General features: G+C 37.2%; 2 protein-coding genes across 2 annotated transcripts; one reads left to right on the forward strand and one right to left on the reverse strand.

The window, feature by feature from the left end:
- The first annotated feature begins 4,888 nt into the window (after window positions 1-4,888).
- On the forward strand, window positions 4,889-8,680 carry LOC106351729 (putative receptor-like protein kinase At3g46340). Its single transcript, XM_013791485.2, has 5 exons — window positions 4,889-5,623; window positions 5,806-5,932; window positions 6,020-6,085; window positions 6,376-6,565; window positions 6,731-8,680. Exons 1-5 carry the CDS (start codon window positions 5,357-5,359, stop codon window positions 7,128-7,130), a joined length of 1,050 nt encoding a protein of 349 aa, XP_013646939.2. The 5' UTR covers window positions 4,889-5,356; the 3' UTR covers window positions 7,131-8,680.
- Window positions 8,681-13,544: 4,864 nt separating this feature from the next.
- On the reverse strand, window positions 13,545-15,818 carry LOC106350250. Its single transcript, XM_013790159.1, has 4 exons — window positions 15,662-15,818; window positions 14,811-15,225; window positions 14,040-14,697; window positions 13,545-13,967 (listed from the first exon to the last, which is right to left on the reverse strand). Exons 1-4 carry the CDS (start codon window positions 15,816-15,818, stop codon window positions 13,545-13,547), a joined length of 1,653 nt encoding a protein of 550 aa, XP_013645613.1.
- Between the last annotated feature and the right edge of the window lie 1,553 nt (window positions 15,819-17,371).

The following is a 17,371-nucleotide window of genomic DNA, read 5'->3' on the forward strand; positions in this document are numbered from 1 at the left end:
CTCCATCACCAAGATGACTCCGAAACAATAAAAGGCCAAGTGAGAGTCGCAGAACAAGAATCCAGCAACATTATCCAAACAGAAATTTGAATTCAAACACGAACAATTACAAACTCCATAAATCCACAGCTAAAGCAAATTGTATACAAAGTGCTTCCTTGTACCCCACCCCCCCCCCCCCCCCCCCCCCCCCCCCCCATAATCTCCACATCACATAAAATGCTACATAGTACAAAAATGCTTCCATGTACTCCCCTAGCTCATGTGTGGTGGTACATAAGAGCTTCCTTCTACACCCCGCAAACTACACACAAAATATCAGCGGATGCAAAAGTAATTCCATGTATCCGGCTAACCAATCTCATACTAAACGTTATATATATAAACCTTTGCTTAACAGCAAAAAAAATCGATCAACAGTTGAATTCTCTAATTTCTTATCTCTGGTTTTAACAAAGAATAAATTAAATAACAAACAAGACTCCAGTCAGACTCAATTCACACAGACAAAACATGTTTTGATCCTACAATTTCCATTATATCATGACTAAAAGAATAAATGAAATAGCCCTCATCTTTTCAACTTATTGGAAAAGATCAACGGAAGATATAGTTAACTGCAACACTAGAATTGACAGTTTAGGTTCAGAATCTCCAGAAATAATGTTTTTATAAATGGAAAATTTCCCAAGATAGAATCTTTCACTAAATGGAAAATTTCTCTGAACAGAATCTTTCCAAAACTAAAAATGGGGTGGTAACAAACTTACCAGAATACTGCTGGAAGCTCGTCCGAAAATCTCACCAGAAAATTTATCGATGATAGACCGTCAGATAATTAACAACAACTTTTCTCGCGTTAAATACTATTATGTTTTGAAGGAGTAAAGAAAAGGGATGAAGCTCTTAGTATAGGAGAAAGAAAAAAGAGTAGTTTTATGAACTTTGATGTGAACAAACCAGAAAAAGAAGTTTTGAACTTCATTTTTTATTAGGAGTTATTCAACTCCTATTAACTCAAACCAGAAAATGAGTCTATACAGAAATCATGGATATTGCAAATTTCTTTTTGAATAAAATATCACTGAATGTTTGGTGAGTTGGAAGAAAAGATACATTTATCAAATGTTTAGTTTTTGGCGTCTTTGAATGTTTCTTTTAAGATACTATTTGTAAAACAATTTCCAATTGCATTGAAGTAATATTTCTTAATGTGTAAGTGAATATGCCCATTCTAGACGATTTTGTTGCATTGTCAACTAATCTCCTATACATTATTTATGAAGTGTTTGTGTGTCATCACCACATTCAATTTTTTTTTTTTTAAAAGATGTGATGGCTTTGAAAAAATGTGACATGGCACTAACCTAATTGTGACATGTACAATTTTATTTATACATATTTATGTATTTTGTAAGGTTTTCAATATGGTAATTCCTATTAACTCATATATCATCATTAATGTAAATTTTCTATATAAATATTTATATTGGGTGATGATAAAATATAACTCATATCAATGGTGATTTATTTAACTTCATGGTTATTTATTCAACTCATATTAACTCATATCATAACTCCTATGAGATTTATTAATATTCGTGGTGATTCTCCACTATTTTTTGTATTCAAATCAATATTATTACATTTTGATTCATCCTGGTTTGATTATAATGACGAATAAGACATCATAGTACCAAACATGAACATTGGAATCACTTGATTTAAAAGTGAGATAACTTCTCCATCATAACTCCTGTGAGATTTATTCAACTTTGTGGTGATTCTCCACTTGTTTATGTATCCAAATCAAACTTTTCACATCGTGATTCATCTTGGTTTAATTAAAACGACGAATAAATTGTCATATTCCCAAACATGGAAAGCTGGAATCACCTGATTTCAAAGTGGAATAAAAATTTTCATCATAACTCCTATGAGATTTATTCAACTTCGTAGAGATTCTCCACTAGTTTATGTATCCAAATCAAGATTCTTACATTACAAATCATCCTCGTTTGATTAGAATGATGAATAAGTTGTCATATTTCCAAACATGAAAAACTTGAATCACATGATTTGAAAGTGAGATCATTTCTTCATCATAACTCCTATGGGATTTAATTAACTTTGTGGTGATTCTTCATTATTTAATGTATCCCAAAATCAAAATTCGTACATCGTCAATCATCATGGTTTGATTAGAATAACGAAAATGTTGTCATATTCCCAAATATGGAAAGCTTGAATTACATGATTTAAAAGTGGGATACCTTCTTCTAAAGCTGCATGAACAAGACTCTACACCTTTTGTCACCAACCGAAGAAACAACCTCAATTCTTCTAAGAATACCAAAACATAATCTGAGGGTATGAACAATGAAAAAGAACCAAGATTAATTACTCCACCAAATAACTGGAGAGATTGAAGGAGCTTAACCGGGACTACCAGCCACAAGCAAAGACATAATAAAACGAGAGCCATCACTTGGAGCAAGCAAAAGAACCACTCTTACTCAGCCATTAACACCAACTGAAGAAATCAAGAAAGTCGAGGCCCAAGGATAAATCTTTGATCATCAAATGGAAGAAAGTCAAGGAGGACAACCAATTCTTACACACGGATGCTCGCAAACAAAAACGACAACCAATTCTTACATGCGGACGCTTGCAAACCAAAACGAGCCATCTACAAAAAAAACAGCTTGGCCACCTCCTCGCAAGAGAAGAAAAGAATGCTGGAAAAGCTGCAAAGTTAGAAGAAACCACGTAGGTGACTAAACAGAAAACTCCATCACCAAGACGACTCCGAAACAATAAAAGGCCAAGTGAGAGTCGCAGAACCAGAATCCAGCAACAATATCCAAACAAAACTCTGGATTCAAACACGAACAACTACAAACTCCATAACTTCACAGCTAAAGCAAATTGCATACAAAGTACTTCCTTGTACGCCCCATTATCTCCACACACACAAATTGCTACATAGTACATAAATGCTTCCATGTACTCCCCTCGCTCATGTGTGGTGGTACATAAGTGCTTTCTTCTACACCCAACAATCTCCACACCAAACATCAGGTGATACAAAAGTACTTTCATGTATCCGGCTAACCAGTCTTATACTATATGTTATACTCTTATATATAACAGTTCCTTAACATCAAACAAATAGATCAACAGTTGAATTCTCTAATTTCTTATCCCCGGTTTTAACAAAGAATAAATTAAATAACAAACAACACTCTAGTCAGACTCAATTCACACAGATAAAACATGTTACTATCCTACACTTCCCATAATATCAGGACTAAACTAGGAAAATAATAAATGAATAGCCCTCATCTTTGCAACTAGTTGGAAAAGATCAACGAAATATATTGTTAATTGCAACACGAGAATTAACAAATTAGGTTTAGAATCTCTAGAAATAAAGTTTTTATAACTAGAAACTTTCACAAGATAATAACCCTCACTAAATGGAAAATTTCTCTAAACATAATTTTTCCTAAATTAAAAATAGGGAGGTCACAAACTTACCAGAAAACTGCCAGAAACCTGTCCGGAAATCTCACCTGAAAATTCATTGATGATTGATCATCAGATAATTTAACAACAACTTGTCTCGCGTAAATCCCTATTATGTGTTGAAGGAGAAAAGAAAAGGGATGAAGCTCTTTGTATTGGAGAAAGAAAAAAGAGTAGTTTTATGAACTTTGATGTGAACAAACGAGAAAAATAAGTTTTGAACTTCATTTTTGTTACAGAAAATGAGTCTATAAGGAAATCATGGATATGGATGTTACAAATTACTTTCTCAATAAAACATCACTGAATGTTTGGTGAGCTGCATGAAAAGATACTTTTATCAAATGTTTAGTTTTTGGAGTCTTCGAATGTTTCTTTTAAGATTCTATTTTTTAAGAAAATTCCAATTTGCATTTCAGTAATATTCTTAATGTGTAGGTGAATGTGCTCATGCTAGACGATTTTTTATATTTTAAACTAATCTCCTATACATTATTTATGAAGTGATTTGCACATGTTCATCAGCACCTTCAATTTCAACAACGAAAAAAGATTAAACGGCTTTGAAAAATGTGATATGCACTAACCTAATTGTGACAAGTACAATTATCCTTATAAGTTATAAAGATGTATATATATTGTTTGGAAGGATTCAATAAGGGAATGCCTATTAACTCCTATATAATTATTAATGTAATTTTTCTATGTATATATTTATATTTGGCTATGACAAAAAAAATATTTGGCAAAACTTTTAAAATATACTAATAATAATAACTCATATATCACTGCTAGGTTTGATATGAAAACTCTGTAAAGAAAAACAATACTTGGCTAAACTAAAGATTCAACTTTGTATGTGGCGTTTTTCACCTTAGTTTCCTTAATTCATAATCAATCACAATTATTTGTGCTTTATGCATAAACCTTAACCATGGCCAAGTTCGGCAAGATACCAAAACTTTCAATTTCTAAAAACATTCTCATTCTGCCATTTTAGTTGATATGAGTCTCAATGATTTTGTAATTTATTTCTTTCAACAATGATATTATTCAGTTCTTGCCCGCAGAGAACTTTGATTCACTAATACAAAAGTTATAAATACGAAAACTGAAAATGAGCTAATTAAAAAAAATTAGTGTGCGAACACATTAAATAGTATGCGATGGAGTTAAAAAATTAGTATGTGAACACATTACTTGCCAAACGACTGTGAAACTGACACATGATCATTCTAAAGTTAAAATGATTGTGAAGCTGACACGTGTCAATGTGTGTGTGAACATATTTATTGCAAATGGTTCTGCTTTAATATACAAGGGATATTATTCCACTTGGTATGGTTTAGTTATGAAAAACCCTTTTTATTTGGTTTCAGTTATAAGATTTCAGATTAATAAAGCAAACAATCTATAAGAAAAAATTATAAGTCAGTTTGATTGACAATATTTTGAAATCATACCTTCCTACTTGTGGTGAACTCGTCATATCTATCAATCTTGGTTAGTATTGCAATGAGTTGGATCGGTGGGTCGCTGATTTTGAAAATTTATATTTCTCATTCATTAATTGTTAATTATTAGAAAAGTAACATCACTTATACCCACCATTCTAATGCCAAATTATACAGGTATGCAAAGATCATGATTTTGATCAATTACCATAATCTTTTGATGTAACAGGGTTTATCCATTTTAAAATTCCAATTTTCAAAATTCCAATGATATTCGTTATACCTGCTTCTGCTGTCGTAATCATTCTGGTAGTATTGGTTCTCATGTGTATGTGCAGAAAGAAAAAGACACCAACTCATGTAGAAGGTATTTGATGCATCAAACCAACAAATTATATATTACGAAGTATTACATGCACTGTTTTACACTAATTATTTCTTTTTCTACAGGCGTGCCACCTTCACCAATTTTATCTACTAGTAGTAGTATATCTGAAGAATCGATCAAGATGACAAAGAAAAAGTTTACATATTCAGAAGTTACAAAAATGACAAACAATTTTCAAACAGCTCTTGGCGAAGGACGCTTTGGCATTGTATATCATGGTTATTTGAATGGTTCAGAGGAAGTAGCTGTTAAAGTACTCTCCCAATCATCATCGCAAGGCTATAAACATTTCAAGGCAGAGGTATGTAATTATCTCAATATTCTTAAAAACTCGTAACATATACATATATGTGTGTGTATATAATGTACTATATATATTTCAGTGTACCATATTAAACTAATATTTCCATATGGTTGTTCATTGTTGATATGCAGGTTGAACTTTTACTTCGAGTTCACCACATAAACTTGGTCAGCCTTGTCGGGTATTGCGATGAACGAGGTCACTTAGCTCTCATCTATGAATACATGTCCAATGTAGATTTAAAACATCATCTGTCAGGTGAAAGATGTATATGGATACTATCATTCCTTTTTTTATCTTTGTTATTACAAAACCACATGGTCTTATTTTATTAATTTAATGCAGGAAAACATGATATATCTGTTTTAAAGTGGAGTACACGATTAAGAATAGCCCTTGATGCCGCACTAGGTTCTTACTAACCCTAACTATATTTTAGTATTTTGACAAAAGTATATTTTAATCACTATATTAGTTTAAACAAAACGTTCCTTGTGATTCAGAAAGTATAAATTTAAAATCATATTAACCCCACCTGAACGATTCAAGAATACTTTTAACACTGAATATTTTTTGCCATTAATTTTTGTTTTGTTACAGTGATGCACATAGCAGTGACACTAGTTATAAATTCAAAATAGTTTGATATTTTCAGATTCTTTTAATAATATGTAGAGATCAACTTTTGACATTTTTTGAAGGATTGGAATACTTACATATTGGATGTCGACCATCAATGGTGCATAGAGATGTCAAAAGTACGAATATATTGTTGGACCAGCAATTAACCGCCAAAATTGCGGATTTTGGGCTTTCAAGATCTTTCCAACTTGGAGATGAATCTCATATTTCTACAGTTGTTGCTGGTACTCCTGGATATCTTGATCCCGAGTAAGTATTTAAATGTGTTTGTTTATAACTGCATCATTATTAGCCGATGATGTACTTCCCTAGATGTGAACTTCACCATGTCATGTTGAAATATGGTGTCCTTTAGTTGGCGTAGTGAATACATGTGATTCATAATACATTTCATTGCCTTGTCAGATATTATAGAACAGGTCGCTTGGCTGAGATGAGTGATGTCTACAGCTTTGGGATTGTGTTATTGGAGATACTCACAAACCAACGTGTGATTGATCAAAACCGTGAAAAGCCACACATAACAGAATGGGTAGCGTTTGTGCTTAACAGGGGAGATATTACCAGGATTATGGATCCTAGTCTTCGCGGTGATTACGACTCAACTTCTGTATGGAAGGCTCTTGAATTGGCTATGTCATGTGCAAACCCTTCTTCCCAAAGACGACCAAACATGTCCCAAGTTATTAGTGGACTAAAAGAGTGTCTTACTTCTGAAAATTTAATGAGAAGTAAGAAACAAGACGTCGATTCTGATAGTTCCCTTGAAATGACCATCAACTTTGATACCAATGTTTTCCCCAGTGCAAGATAGTATTCGTAAAGAAACTTTATAAATGTTGATGTATCAAATTTTTCTTTCGCCATTTTCAAAAAGAAAAGTTTTATAACTAAAGAAACAAGAGATGAACATTCTTTTGATCTTGTATCCTATCGTGTAATTTCTGTCCACATGTATATGCAGTTATTTGTTTTTCATATAACATGTATGTATAGCTAACAATGATAGCGGCTGTTTGTATCACTCAAATTACCCTATGAGTAGCTTTACTCTCTCAAATAAGAGGTTCAGTTATATTACTTAGAGATCGAATCTTCATATAGTGTGGACACACAATAAACTCAATGCAATCACGATTAAGCTAGGCAATAATATATTAAAGCAGTAAATAAGAAAATCAGTTGGTTGTTCGGTTTGTAAGTATGAGAATAAATAGATAGATCTAGGATTTCAGGCAATCAGGATTATAGAGGTATATATGCTAAGGGTTTGTGAATGACAATCCTAAAAACTCGAATTCTAATGTAAAGATATCAAGATGTCGGTGCGAGTCTAATAAAGTGTCTAAGTCCAGTGCTCCAGCTTTCGCTTGCGATTACAGAGTGAGTGTCGATTGTTGCTAACTTTGTAGCGTTGGTCGACACTACCTTAGGGCGGTTTTATACTCCTATTCGATTAGTTCACTAGGTAATCCATGAGTATATTGGTAATTTATGGTGGCTGTTGGGCTTAAGTCGGTCATGAAAGAGACTCGGCCCGCGTTATGGCATCACCGTCAATCAACACCAAGGGTGCACCGTCGATCGACATTTCTTCATCTCCTTGACAGCTTCCTCTCGCGAGGCAGACATACTACTCTTCTGCTATAGGATGCTGATTGACCGTAAACTGATGGCACTGGAAATCTAACTAAAATTTCTATCTTGTGTCAAAAGATGGGCTCAATCGCACCGTGTAAAGGTCTTCATCCATAGATAAACATCTAACGCCTCTATGCAGTTATGTACCTCGAAAGTCTCCAAAAGGCTCCAAAATTACAAAAGTTCTCCAAAACGTACCTGAACCTGAAAACACTCTATAAGATACTCCAAACACATATATTAGACTCCAAAACACTTATATACCATGGCTGAAAGTGGTAAAATCCATGGTATATCATTCTACACTTTCTCTTAGGTAGTACATTTTTCTTTGCTGGAGCTTTATCAGCATTTTTATTTGCTGTAGCTTTATCGGCTTTGGTCTTAGTTGGATCTTGTTCGGCTTTGCTAGGACCGATTGCTTCACAACTTAAAGTGAAAGCTTCTCTGAGCTGTGAAACCTAACTCTCCATCTTCCCCATCCTCTCTACAAAACCAGCCTCCATCTTCTCCAATTGCGTACTGAGTCTATCCCCCAAGGAAGTGATAGATGTGTGGATGAGACCCTGAATGAAACTCTTAGTTTCAGGATCAAGAGTTATTTTTTTGCGGCAGATCCCTGACACAGTAGCTTCTTCTTTCTTGAATCGGCTCCTTCGTCATGAATCTTTCTCTTGCCTCTTCCTGCAACATTAGTCGCAGTGGTGTCCACTTCTGCTGCAACATCAGTATCATCTACACTCCCATCAGGTTCTGCCTCTACATCCACTTCTTCCATTTCACTAACTTCAGATTATAAAACTTTCCACTCTGTTTTGATCCAATCAAAATTCTTGCAGATCCTATCCTGAAGAAGGTCACCTCTTTCATCATGCTTCTCACCCTTCCTTACATACGCAGTTTGCAAAAGCACATCACCAAGACGATTCTGTGAGATGACCAAAAACAACTCACCCTACAAAAAAATGTCTCATTAAAAGCCACATGATATATACAACAAACATAATTATCTAGACAACTAATATACATACCTTCTCAGGAAATGAGTCCTTAAGTTGAATGATGTCTTTATAATAAACTTTTGCAGCTCCTTTCCAATTTCCACACCTTGGACCTATGAAGCTCTCACAGACTCTTCTGCCTAATATTTCTCCAAAATAAAGAACTGCTTCAATAATCCAAATCTGGATAGCATAGGTGAAACCCTTGAAAATGTAGCTCTCCTTGTTACTCAAATTCTTCCTAGTCTTCTCAATCGATCTCAGCAGGAAGTCAAACGAGTGAAGACCCCAATAGAACTTCCAAACCTTGTCAAGATCCATCACCAACTTGATGTACATATGAGGGATGTTAACCTTCTCATCTTTCCCCATCACCACGCCCATTATCACACACAAGTAGATCAACCTCAACCTATCAAGCCGAGTCCAGTTGTGAACTTTTTGTAGATGCACCTTCCTGATCGACTTCAAAGTTATCTTTCCAGCTACCTTTAGTAGCTTACTCCAAAACCCCCCGTCATCTTTCCATTTAACTACGTCACTGCTACTTTCCTGTGAAATCTTGAGGCCAGTCAGAGCATGGTACTTCTGAAGCGAAAACCGGAGAGGAGTCCTCGTAAAGACAAACCTCTTCGAGGTAATCAGCTCCTTTCACAAGAGGCTATGCACCAGTTTCCACGAAAGTTTGAGGCGATTTGATTGAATGGCCAGGATATGTGTGAAAATCGGATCTCTCTTTACTTCTCTGTATTCTTCAGACATAGCTTCCTTCAGAATTCTGAGTAGTTCCATGCGGCAGCAGTTGTTGATCTTCTTGACCTGAGGTTCGAAACCCTCTCCGTATAAAATTTTAGGTTGCTTTGATTCCATATCTTAAAAGACAAAAGAAATTGATCTTAGTCAAACGAAACTGATTTAAATCAAAATTGACAACTTAAGAGTCAAACAAAGACATATGCCAGAGACACTAACAATTTCATTCTATTCACATTTTCATTCTACTCACATTTTCATTCTATTCACATTTCAAATTTAATTACCAAAATTAAGGTTCACTACATCAACGTTTTGACAATCATGTTAATCAAAGAACCTAAAATCAATACAAACATAAACAACTTCATACTGAATCAGGATAAGTCAAAATTCAATCAAATTCACAAGTCAAAACAAAAACACTTTCATTATGTTCTGAAAACGAAATCAAACAAATATTGTTTCAAGTCAAAGAAACAAACTTAATAGTGAAACAGAGACTAAGACAAACCAAAAATCAAACAAATTCAAATGAAATCAGTTAACAAAACCATTCACAAAAGAAATTAGTTAGTCAAACTAAGAAAAGTGAATTCACACGCAATCAATTAATCACAATAAGACAACTCAGAAACGAAATCATCACATAATCAGTTAGCAAAAGAACAACAACATTATAAATTCTAAGAAAGAAACATACAAAAGAGTAACATGGATGAAGAACACAAACACATACACACATCCAAACAATATCCGGATCGAGGAACATGCAAAGAAGAAATATAAAGTTTGGAAATAATACCTTAGGTGATAGGGATATCGGAGAAAGACAGAAGCGGAGAGGTAGAGAGAAGCTCTGAAATCACCTTTTGTTTGTCTAGAGAGAGAGAGAGAGAGAGAGAGAGAGAGAGAGAGAGAGAGAGAGAGAGAGAGAGAGAGGCAGATAAAGGTATTAGAGTTAGAAGGAGAAAAAAACTCGGTCAAATTGGAAGGAAAAAGGTTGGTGTTTACCTTTGGTGCCAGCGATGTCGGAGAGAGATGAAGGGGTTCCAGTGGAAGAGATACTCGATTTCACCGGTGAAGTAACCGTTGATTTCAACGGAGAAGACACACAATCGCCTTCGTAGTCTCGAGAGAGAGAGAGTGAAAGGCGGAAAAAAGAAATTAGATTAGGGTTACGGGAAATTTTGGGTATTTTAAATCCTTTTTGTTTGATTAATAGGTTTAACTAAATTCAATTGAATTATAAATATTGTTTAATTTGATTAATCTAAGGTTAATTTTGGGATTATAGAAAATTTTATACTATAAGGACAATGTTTTTTTTTTGAAAAAGACTATAAGGACAATGTTAAGTTGGTTTTATACCTAAAGGGACAATCACTACAAAACAAATTCACAGTGATAGCACATTGTTATAGCAGTTTTACTGAATTGTTATCGTAGATAACTTTAAAATTTATGTTCTATATAATAGCATTAGATGAATGCTTTGGTAAAATTTCGCTAAGCGGAAACAAAAATTTAGTTTTTTTTTAACGACTGCATTGCTTAAAGTCAAATGACAAATGTTTCAAGAACAACGAACATACGAGAAACACAAATACGCTCAATCTAAAAAAGATCTATGAGCAAATAGAAGATGCTTCTCTAAAAAACTGTTGATGTAGCCAATCTGGACCTCCCAAAGCGAGGTAAGACTGAAAAAGACTGTTCTTCAACACACTTTTTTCTATCTCTCGAGCTACTCTATTTGATGCAATGGCTTCAGTTTCAAAAGCAATCAAACCAAACGAAGAGCATAATGCATGGATACGTTAGAGAATGATTCTGAATCTTGGCCAGTTTGAAGGTTTCATCATCGCCTCAACAAGATCATGGAGGTCAAAACCCAAAATATATCTTGATACCCAAGGTTCTGCATACTCTGAAGTTCCCATTCCAAGCATCTTAGCTCTGCCGTCAATCTGTTGGGAGAGAAAGTATGGGCATCTCTTGCATGATGCAGAACATTACTGCTGTGATCTCGAATAATAAGGGCAATACCACTGTGAAGCTTAGCATTACGCCAATTATCATGAATGTTACACTTAAGCAAAACCTGAAAGAGGAGGATCCCATCTTTTAACTTCTCCACAAACCCCATTCATCTGTATTGGGTTTTGCTGAGTAACATTGAGCTCATGCCAAATATGAGCTTCATCACTAGCCTTCTTTACCTGAAGAGTAAGCGACTCCTGCCGATCAGCATACAAGATTGTATTTCTGTTTCGCCAAATGGTCCACATAATCCATGGGATCGATCTTCTCTGGCTTACCGGAATGGTCTCATCTGACATTTTCCTAAGGTAGAAAGACAGAAGTTCCACCAGAGTACTGTCCATTGGAGGTATAATCAGTTAAAATCCTGCCAATTCCCACACCTCTTAAGCAACCTCACAATGAAACAACACATGATCTGTGGATTCACTCCTCTGCCTGCAGAGTTTACATAAGGAATCTACATTCATCCCCCTAGTATTAAGTCTCTCAGCTACCGCCAGATCCCCTGAAGCTGCTCTCCATAAGAAACTTCTTATCTTTGGTAAGGTAGGGATTTTCCAAATCTCTCTTTTCAACTCTAGCAATCCTGGCGAGCTCAATCCCGTATCCAAAGCTTGAGCTTCTTTATCCTTTGCAGCCAGAGCATAGCCAGTCTTCACTGTATACGCCCCATTCGAAGTAAAAGCCCAAATGTCTCTGTCTACAGAATCCCCCACTGGAAGTTGTAGAATTCGCTGAACATCATTTATTGGAAATAAATTATGTAACTTAAGCACATCCCACCGTCTCTCTTCCTGGATCAGAGAAGACACTTTCATGTTGACATCGATTGCAGCTTCTTTAGTAATAGGCCAGCGAGGAACATCATCCATGATCCAATTTTGCAACCACACATACGTTGCTTGTCCATTCCCAATCGATTTAATCAACCCTTTACTCAGCAATTCCCTCCCAAATAAGATACTTCGCCAAGCATACAATGGCCGATAGCCTTTCCCACACTCCAGGAAACTCTTATTAGGATAATACCTTCCTTTAAAGAGTCTGGCTAGCAAACTCTCAGGTTCATTGAGTAATCTCCATGCCTGCTTAGCCAAGAGAGCTTGGTTGAAATCCTCAATATCTCGAAAACCCAGCCCCCCATTCTTTTTAGATACACACACTTTTGCCCAAGAAATCTAGTGAATCTTTTTCTTCTCATCACACTCATCCCACCAGAAACTCGCCATGGCACTCATGATCTTTTGACAATGATGTTTTGTCAACTGGAAACATGACGTAGCATAAATAGGCAGAGCCATAGCAATAGACTTCAGGAGTACCTCCTTTCCACCAAGGGAAAGCTTTTTGGCAAACCAATCTTTCAGTCTCTTGCTCATCTTCTCACCTATAAAAGCCAATAACTTATGTTTGGAACCACTGAAACATTCAGGTAGCCCTAAGTATTTTCCTTCACCACCTTCATTATCTATGCCCAAAAATTCCACAAGTAATCTTTTCATAACCGGATCAATCCCTGTCCCGAAAGTAATTGCAGACTTTTGAAAGTTGATGACCTGACCAGATGCATCCCCATAAAGCTTAAGGCGACGTAGAAGCTCTGAACATTCTCCAAGAGAAGCTCGAAACATGAAGAAACTATCATCTGCGAACAGTAGATGCTGAATAGCCGGGCATTTTGGAGTGAGTTTCATGCCTGAGATCATACCAAGCTGCTCAGCTTGCGTCATTGTATGAACCAATGCCTTCGCACAAAGAATAAATAAGAATGTAGAGAGAGGATCTTCCTATCTGATGCCACGCTGAGGGATTATGTGACCATATGACTGACCGTTCAACAGCATGGAATAAGAGACTGATCGCACACAAGACATGATCCAGGAGATCCATTGATGATGAAAACCCATTTTGATGAATAAAGCCTCTAAGAAATCCCACTCAACTCTGCCGTACGCCTTTGACATGTCGGTCTTGATGGCAATGAAGTCAGATTTACATGCTTGATTAGTTCTTAGTCCATGTACCATCTCGTGTGCAATCAGTAAGTTATCAGAGATCAGACGTCCAACAATGAAAGCTCCTTGCGTAGGGGAGACAACATGAGGCAAGATAACTTTAAGATGGTCGCACAACACTTTGGAGATAATTTTATAGACCACTGTGCAGAGACTAATCGGCATGAGATCCTTCATCTGATTTGGGTTCTGGACCTTGGGAAGGAGGCACAATTATGTATAATTCCAGTCTGAGGGGAGTTGACCGGAATCAAAGAACCTATGTACTTCTTCAGTCACTTGTGGACCAACAATGTGCCAAAACTTCTGAAAGAACTGGTCTGTCATATCATCAACCCCAGGGGAACTATCACTCTTGATAGCTTTAACAGCCTTCTTAATCTCAGAATCAGAGATATGTCTAATCAGGCCTCTGTTCATACGTTCTGTGACCCTTGGTTCCATACCTGCCAGTAGCTCCAAAGTATCAGCAGGGCCATTGGATTGGAAAAGGTTCTGAAAATATGCAACTGCCATCTCTCCCATTTTCTCATCAGAGAAATTCTCTACGCATGCATCATCTATAAGGGAATGCACTTTGTTCTTCATCTTGCGTGTTTCCACACAACCATGAAAAACTTTTGTGTTTTTGTCCCCTAATTGGAGCCAAGAGTTCTTGCATTTTTGCTTCCAAAATGCTTCTTCTTCTTCAAAGGCTTTTTCGAGCTCCACATGTAGCACTGGCAATCTATCAAGATCAGGTCTATGCTTACTCTCTTCCAGCTCAAGGTCTCTCCTTAGCTTCTTAATGTTCACGTTAAAGTTGACATGAGCCGACCTTTTCCACTTTGAGAGTTCCTGTCGACAGGCCGCAATACGGTCCGAACAGAACCACGACCTGAAAGAAATTCCGTAGACCAGCCCTTTCTGATGATCTCCGCCACTTCTGGTTTCTTGCACCAACGCTTATCAAACATAAAGCATCCTGTTCTCCGCTGTCCCAGATTCGTCACATTTATGAAAAGTGGTCTATGATCTGAACCCGTTTTCTCTAAATACATGGACTGGGACTGTGGAAATAACGTAAACAATTTCGCGTTTCCGAAAGCTCTATCCAACCGACATTGGAGCCAAAGCTTCTCCTTTATCCCATTCGTCATGACTTCTCTAACACCTCCCCATGAAAGCCGATTCCCAAAGCTAGGCACCTCTTTCAGTCTACAATCATGTGCCAAGGCTCTGAAGTCAAAGAAAGAGCTCTCTTGTCGTACTGGCCCTCCAACTTTTTCAGAGTTGTTCATAATTTCGTTGAAATCCCCAACAAGAAACCAGCCACCATTTCTCTGCAACCCAATATTCTTTAAAACCTCCCAAAAAGCAGCTCGTCGTTGGCGGACAGGCTCCCCATAAACAAAGGACATGAAGAACACTACGTCTCCATTCTTTACTTCCGCATCATTTAACCTTGCAGAGGCTGATAAAATCCTTACCACATATTCACTTTTCCAGAAAAGAGCTAATCCCCCACTCAGTCCCACTGGGTCCACCAGATGATAATGGTCATAACCCAACGAACTGTGAAGTTTTAGAATGTGATCACTAGGAGAAACAGAAAATCCGGAAGATGTTCACGACACATCTCCTCCAGGCGTCGAACTATCAGGTTGCTCCTCAATCTCCGACAGTTCCAACTGAGCGTCGTCATTGAAGATTGGATGGTTTCTGGTGAACCATCAAACCTTCATTCTGTTTCAACAATTTTGACGACACTTCTCCATCCTCATTTGCCTTATGTTTCCCCGCACCTTCCTCTTTGTGTCTACTCAATTCATTCTGATCTTGCTGCGACGTTCATTTTCCATTCTGATTCCTCCGAGTCCAGGAAGATTTACTTCTCTGTGAGCTCTTACTTCTGTTATATCTCTCTCCCAAAACGTGAACCCCACTTCCCATCACAAAGCCTCCAATCTCCGGCATAATCAAGGCTTGTGCTTCAACTTCCAAACACAGGTTCTTAGAACCTTTGACAGCTTCCACCAGAGGTCTTTCTTCCAAAGCAGAAATCATGTTGCATTTCCTTTTGGGCGTATCCCGAGAAAATGATTCAGCAGCATCAGTTGATATGTTCTCTTGCACTCTGCTAAAATCAAAAACTCTCCCCCCTCTCTCTGCTCATCTCAGTTGAAAGCCTTGGGGCTACTTCCAAACGTAAGCATGATCTTTGTGCTATGGGGTCGTTAGAAATCTCGTTCAAAGTTTGTTTCTTACGAGCTTCTCTGATCCTTCTCTCCTCTGGATCAGCACAGTTCATGTATATCTTCATTTGCTCAAAGTCCTCCGGGGCAACAACTGTTGGAAGAGGTTCAAAACCGGGTGGAACCGACGGAGCTAAAAGCAGCATTAGCTTGTCAGCAAGGTTGTCATGATGTTGACGAGATCCCAAAGACTGACCAACCAAAACACTCTGCCTCATCATCACAAAAATTTAGTTTTGGAACCAAATTTTTCATTAGAGGGAACTAAAAATTTCGTTCGGAGCCGACACTTAGAAAAAATTAGACAAACTAACAATTACAATTGACTTTTCTCTCTCTACCGCTTCGCAAGGCGATTGCTAGACTCTCTAGGAGATTTTCGATCGATCACGAATCCTGTACCAAAATTCAAGCTTTCGACATGCAGTCTGAAAATCAATCTCCTGATCCCAATCAGGACAACTACCAGCAAGCAGATCCTACAAAAATCATATGGAAAGCTCTCCAGGATCAAGCTTGGAGCAGAGAAAGAGAACTGGATCGTTCATGAGGATGCTCAAAAGAAGTTCGCAAAAGACCATCGCCTCTGTCTGGTAGCTAAAGGTCTTAATCCTTTCCATAACAACCCAGTGGGAATAAATGTAGCTCTGCCGAGGATTTGGCAACTTGTCGGGAAGGTAGAGAGCCAAATCAATGATGATGGAACCGTTAACTTCTACTTTCAAAAGGAGCATCATCTCCACAACGTATTAGAAAAGCAACCTTACACCTACCGTGGGTGGATCGTGGCTCTGGACCGTTGGTCAAATAGAAATTACCCGAGCTTCTTGAGGGAGATCCCTTTCAAAGTAAGAATCTATAATCTTCTCGATATGTATCGTCGCCATGGAATGGTGGAAAGTATTGGATCAAAACTGGGACATGTTGATGAAGTCTCTATCATAGAACCCTCTACTACAAAGGATGCTGAAATCTGGGTTAAAATCCTTTTTGATGAAGATGATGTTATTACTCTTGCAAGAACAGTGGAACTTCTGAAGGATCAGCCACCAGTTGAACTCGAATTTCGCTACTTGGGCATTCAAAAGTTATGTATGCTCTGTGGAAGTCTAAAGCATGGATATGAAGCTTGTGATGTTTCTCCTCAACTGCAACAAAGACAATATGAGCTAATGGACATTGGCTCTAACCCTTATGTAACTGCTCAACAAAGAAGTGCGGCAATTGAGGAGTATATTACTCAAGGGAGGCGAGTCAGTCATCTGGTACTGCTGTAAGTGAGTACATCAACCTGAACCAGAGTCATGATGGTAGCGTCCAGACAGATCAGCTCAACAATACAGAAGAACAGGAGCGGACTGTAGG

This window comes from Brassica napus, chromosome A6 (genome assembly GCF_020379485.1).
Source record: "Brassica napus cultivar Da-Ae chromosome A6, Da-Ae, whole genome shotgun sequence".
In the NCBI taxonomy this organism is placed as follows: Eukaryota; Viridiplantae; Streptophyta; class Magnoliopsida; order Brassicales; family Brassicaceae; genus Brassica; species Brassica napus.